We start from the raw sequence: 6,348 nt of genomic DNA on the forward strand, positions 1-6,348 counted from the left end.
AGGTAAATTCTGTTACTGGAAATCCTTCTGGGCCTGAGGTCCCCACCAGAAAGAAAATGAATCGGTATATGAGTATATGCATATGGGTATCTGAGCTGATTCTTGAGGCATCGGTACAATTGCAAAGGCTGACAAGAGGAAAGGGGTTTCCTTGCTGAAGGGAAAGCATGAATATGCTAGGAAGGTGTGAACAGGAAGGATAATCCAGTGTGCTTAGACTTCTGGGTGCCAAGGAGAGAAGTAGGTGAGCCCTGCTCCCTTACTTTATCTCCAGAGCCTAGCACACAGGCTGTGATAGAGTGGGTGCTAAATTCTCAGTTGTTGAATAACTGGGTATATTAACAAAGTAGGTTGTGGTCCAATAGTAAAGGCTTTCAAAACCATGCTAAGTCATTGATATTTGGGGGCAACTTGAGTTTTAACAGCTTAGTGGATGCCTGGCTAATATGGTAATATACAGAAGGCAGGAGACATATTATCATGCTACTGTGTTAACATGTCCAGGTGAGAGATTACTGGACTGAACTAAGGTAACAGTCATGGGCAATGAGAGGGAGAATCCTGGAGGAGAAACTGGACCGTGCACTATCAGAGCTTAGCATCAGTTTGCATGTTGTAGGCAAGAGTGAAGAAGGAGTCAAACATGATGCTCTGGCTTCTAGTCTGTAAAAGCAGAATAAGTGGCATTATTTGCTGAGATAAGATGTACTGGTGGAAGCATTATTTTGAGTGAAGTTGATGCAAGTGGGACATTCAAGTGGAGCTGTGTGGAAGTCGATGGAAATTGAAGAGCTTAGGTTTATAAATGTCAATATAGAAGCCACTGCCTTAAGGTAATATTTGAAACAAAATTCCTAAGAGTAGAATTTATGTTTCTTTGGATAACAGCTAGCAACTGTTTTTCAAAGTGACCATATTAAGTTATTAATATTGCTTGACTAAGTAAAGGTGTATGTCGGAATAGACATTTTTCCAAAGAAGACATCCAAATGGCCAAGAGACACATGAAAAGATGCTCAACATCATTAATCAGGGAAATGCAAATCAAAACACAATGAGATATCACTTCACGCCTGTTAGGAGGGCTACCATCAAGAAGATAAGTAACAGGTGTTGGCGAGGATGTGGATAAAGGGAATCCTCATGCACTGTTGGTGGGAATGTAAATTGGTGCAGCCACTATAGAAAACAGTATGGAGGTTTCTCAAAAAAATTAAAATAAGAGCTACTCTGTGGCCCAGCAATTCTACTTCTGGGTATTTATCTGAAGAAACCAAAAACACTAACTTGAAAAGATATATGCACCCCCATGCTCACTGCAGCACTATTTACAATAGCCAAAATATGGAAACAACCTGTGTCCATGGATGAATGAATGAATAAAGAAAATGTGGGGTGTGTGTGTGTGTAATGGAATATTTAGCCATAAAAAGAATGAAATCTTGCCATTGGCAACAACATGGATGGACCTCAAGGGCATTATGCTAAGTGAAATAAGTCAGTCAGAGAAAGACAGACACTGTCTGATCTTACTTGTATGAGGAATCTAAAGCAACAACTTCATAGATACACAGAACAGATTGGTGGTTGCCAGAAGCAGGAGTGTTGGGTGGGAGAAATAGATGAAGGAGGTCAAAAGTTAAAAAACAAACAAACAAGCAAACAAAACCTAACCTTCAAGGATCAGAAGAAAACACATTTTAAAAAGCACTTTGAAAACTGTAAAGTTAGGGAATGTTGTGGCATTACCTGAAGAAGTGAGCAGCTTTGTGCTGAAATAAAAATAGCCAAGATGAAATCAATCTGGTATAAAAGAATGAAGTCCAGAGGTTTTTTAAAAAATTGATTGATATAAGACGATGACATAATAAGTCTATGAAGAAGAAGTAATCAGCTATATCAGTCTTGCGACATAAGATAATCAGAAATAAAATATGAAGGAAACAGATGCATTTATAAATACTAAATTTAAAAAGTGACCTATGGGGAGGAGACAAGAGAACTATAAAAAACAGATACCTTTGATGTGAGTAGAGCAGTCCAGAGCCTTCATTGATTTGTTTAAAAGGGAAAACATGGGTTGTCACTTGGTCCAGGTCAAATTTCTTTTCCAGGAAATCAGTCACTAGTTTTGGAACATCATCTCTGCTTTCCCAACCTGTAAGTAAGCATACATGTTCTCTTTAGACTTTACTGAATGATCTTTATGTGTTATTATCTTTGTTCCTTCTCTCTCTTGCATTATTACCTTTTCCCCATACGGGACTATCCTTAACAACACACAAATGAGCTGTATTTCTCCCATCTTAAGAAACAAAGGCAAAAACCCCATGAGGAACATCTATTTCCCCCACAACTTCTAGCTACCCCATGTCTCTGCTCCTTTTACAGAGAAACCACTTTACAGTTCACTGCTCCACTTCCTCTTCTCCCATTTTCTCTTGCGCCCACTCAGCACTCGGCTAGTACAGCTCTTGTCAAGGTAACCAAAGATACAGACAACGGTTAATGTGAGGCCAAGCCTTGTTCTCTTTCCACAGTACCTGGTGCACAAAAAATGAGAGGCTGGTTGGTACAGATAAGATTCTTTAGAGAGGGCTCCTTCAGGGAAATAAGACTTGAACTGAGAACTACACAAGAGGTACAAGTTGAGCCTCCTTGCTTCGACTCTTTGTGTGATGTGGGGAGATTATGGATCACCCAGGAATTAGAAGTAAAATTCAGTTATTCACTAAATGTCTTTGGGGAATATGCTAAGGACCAGGCACTGTTTCCGGGGCTGGGAATAGGGTAGAGGTATAACATACCCAGTCCCTGCTCTCAGGAAGCATGAGAATCCTCTCATTGAGTGCAGAGAGACTGACAATAAACAAATAAGGCTCTGCCATTCTTACCTCCAAAAACGCATCCTTTCCATGTGTGTCCAGCGCAGAGCAGCACTGGGTCATAGGTGAGTATCTCGGCTGATAGAGGAGCCCCTACCACCACGCCGACCCCGTAGTTCATGCTGCAGGATGCAAGGGCATCAATCTGAGTTTAGAATGAGGGAGACTGTTGGTTTCTCATGTCTCATAATATGTCGTGGGCTCAGAAATGCCCTACATACTATTGCAGTTCCAGTAGTTGGTTTTGTTTCCAAGTCATGAAGTGAAATTAGGCTCACATGCCTTTTCTTTCTGCTTGCTTTTTTTTTTTTCCAAACTTTCTTTTTATTTATTTATTTATTTTTGGCTGTGTTGGGTCTCCGTTGCTGCACGTGGGCTTTCTCTAGTTGTGGTGAGTGGGGGCTACTCTTCGTTGCGGTGCGCGGGCTTCTCATTGCAGTGGCTTCTCTAGTTGTGGCTCACGGGCTCAGTAGTTGTGGCGCATGGGCTTAGTTGCTCCGTCATATGTGGGATCTTCCCAGACCAGGGCTCGAACCCGTGTCCCCTGCATTGGCAGGCAGATTCTTAAGCACTGCGCCACCAGGGAAGTCCCTCTGCTTGCTTTAAAACACTCGCAACACAATTTTAGTCATGAATTAAACTCGTTCATACATTTGTCCTTTAAGGCAGAAAGTAGAAATTAATGTGGTCAGTGTTCATGGCATTTTCAGTTTACCATGGACCAAAATGCAGGGAGAAATTCCTATATTTTCAGACCAATATCATCACTTCAGATAAGGTTTGGAAAGCCATTTGAACTAAATCAAATTACTTATACTGAATCAATTAATCCAGTTATTTTAAAGTTTAGTATGAAAATTAAATCAAATACTAAAATGTGGGACAAAGGAATCCCTTTCTTGGTTACATTTCTGAGACTAACTCCACATTTTCTGGTCATCCACCCATCCAATCATTCATTAATAGTTTTTTGAATACTTGGTAGGTTGTAGCAATAGATGTTGGCATTTTTCAGAGACCAATGTTCATTAAAGTATCATCTGGAAATCAGTAGGCCGTAGCAATATTCAGTGTTGCATATTGGCTGTGTAAACATGGTATTTGTTGCTATGGAATAATTCTAAGTGACACTAAGGAAGGGGAATGAAAACAGTGGTAAATTAAAGACTACTTGTTCCTAAAGTACCAAAAGTATTAGAGCGAATTTAGTCTCCTAGTCAATTGTGAGCAGAATTGACTTTGTCCCATATTTCCAAGTCTCCCTCCCTACCTTATCCCAGGCTGGGGCTTTCCAATCCAGGAGATCTGACCCGTTTCTCAGATTTAAATGGAAATCTGGTGCTACTGACTGCCACAAGGGAGGCGTATTTTAAAAAGTTGAAGGCTCCTATTTTAAGAGAATTCAGAAAGGAGAAAGCAAACTCAGGTATAGAGTGAGAAGTTGGCTACATCGTGGTTTTGAGGGAAGAGACTGCCAAATTTGGAATCGTTCCTTTCGCCCCTGGATCTCCTCCATCTCTGTCTCCAGAGAGTCACTTTGTGCTGTTTGACTTGCTAATGTTCAAGAGGTGGAATCACTGTTGCCAAAAAAGCCATACATACAAAGTAGATTAACACTTAAACAATTTGCCTAGTTGGTTGACTCCCTCCCTGGCAGTCTGATCACATGAGAGTGGTATGATATGATGTACTTTGGTCAAGCAGACCCGCACATAAGTTTTGCTTGACTTTTTAGGCACAAGTGCTTCATGATTACCAGGTATTTTGCCTAACAGGTAGTTGCTTTCAGTAAAGCTGTGGAAAATGAGTTTACCCTGTGCGTTCAAGGTAGTTTGGGTATTGTGTGGCTCCTCTAATCTTGGCTCTCACCATAGTTTCAAGATGCCCAATAACTTCAAAACTGTAGCCCAAAGTGTCGCCTGTCAATTCTTTTCTTTTTTATTTTAAATAAATTAATTTTATTTAGTTAGTTTTGGCTGCTTTGGGTCTTCGTTGCTGCATGCAGGCTTTCTCTAGTTGTGACGAGCAGGGGCTACTCTTCATTGCAGTGCGCGGGCTTCTCATTGCAGTGGCTTCTCTTGTTGTGGAGCATGGGCTCTAGGTGCACTGGCTCAGTAGTTGTGGCTCATGGGCTCAGTAGTTGTGGCTCACGGGCTTAGTTGCTCCGTCGCATGTGGGATCTGCCCGGACCAGGGCTCAAACCTGTGTCCCCTGCATTGACAGGCGATTCTTAACCACTGCGCCACCAGGGAAGCCTCTCCTGTCATTTCTGACAGCGCCTCACTGATGGGCTTGGTGGAGTCCTTGGGGCTGATGCACTCGGTGGCTCTGACAGCCACGGCCTTTTCAAATTTGTCTTTGTTGAGGTCAATCCCAATGATCCTGGATGCACCAGCTGACTTACAGCCCATGATGACCAAAAGGCCAACTCTTCCCAGGCCAAAGGCCACACAAGTTGAACCACGGGTGACCTGTGGAGAGACAAGTTCCTGTAAATGTTAGACCTAGGGTTAAAATGGGGAACCTGCAAAGTATCTCCAATATTAGAACACAAAATTCAGAAGATCACTATGATGAGTTATTAGGACTGGATGACTTGTTCTCATGAGAATGCCACAAAGAGAGCTAGAAACAGCAGAATGTCTGAGAACAGAAAAGGAACAAAATCAGTATTTGCAGATAAATGAAAACTTTTGATAAAAGATTACATCATTCAGGCTTTTGTTGTGGGAGCTTTTGCAGCCTTTTTGGCCACCACCCATAACCTCATCTGACCTCATAACAGGATTAAATAAGCACTTGGATCTCTATTACTCTTCTACACAAAACCATGCTAAATCTGTTTTAGATTTGGTTTAACTAGCATTTTCTTAATAACCATAACTCTGAATCATTTGTAAATAAATTGTTTTTTCATTGAAGTTGAATTTCCATGTTGCAATTAGATGATCCATGTGTAGCTCCAGGAAGGAAATGTAGTTAAATCAATTGGGAGATTTTTACCCTGTACTGTGCTATGTTAAAGAAGGTTCTAGCCAAAACTCACTTTTCCTGCTGTAGAGTCCTAATCCTGTTTCATAGCAGGGATCAGGGAGACCTGAAAACCAGGAAACCCACAAAAAGGGTATGGAACTTATTGTGATCATTTTTGTCTTCTTTTTCTTTCTTTTTTCTCCTCCCTCCCTTCTTCCCTTTCTTCCTTCCTTTTTTTTTTTTTTTCTTTTTCTTTTTAACATGCAAAGGCTTATGTGTGAGCAGGGTGTGTTGTCATATGTCCTGATTCTCCAGTTTTGTCCTCCTTTGCAGGAATTACCTGAAGAAACAGCCTGTGTGTGGAGGTCTATGTATGCATGTGTTTTGAAATGTCTGAATTTATAAGCAGATATTTAAGTGGGTACAGAGGTGCTGTAGTTTCAGCTACGGCATCCTAACCCCTCAGTTCATTTCCTGAATTTGGAGCTCT

The 6,348-nt window shown here is 41.2% G+C and overlaps 1 protein-coding gene across 1 annotated transcript; it reads right to left on the bottom strand.

The window, feature by feature from the left end:
- Nucleotides 1–512: 512 nt before the first annotated feature.
- On the bottom strand, nt 513–5,383 carry LOC125964279 (all-trans-retinol dehydrogenase [NAD(+)] ADH7-like; the record flags this gene model as incomplete). Its single annotated transcript, XM_049709344.1, has 5 exons — nt 513–663; nt 2,020–2,158; nt 2,895–3,030; nt 4,755–4,818; nt 5,160–5,383. Coding segments are annotated over 5 exons (714 nt in total), but the record flags the coding sequence as incomplete, so codon positions are not given.
- Nucleotides 5,384–6,348: the final 965 nt, after the last annotated feature.

Source organism: Orcinus orca, chromosome 4 (assembly GCF_937001465.1).
Source record: "Orcinus orca chromosome 4, mOrcOrc1.1, whole genome shotgun sequence".
Lineage (NCBI taxonomy): Eukaryota > Metazoa > Chordata > Mammalia > Artiodactyla > Delphinidae > Orcinus > Orcinus orca.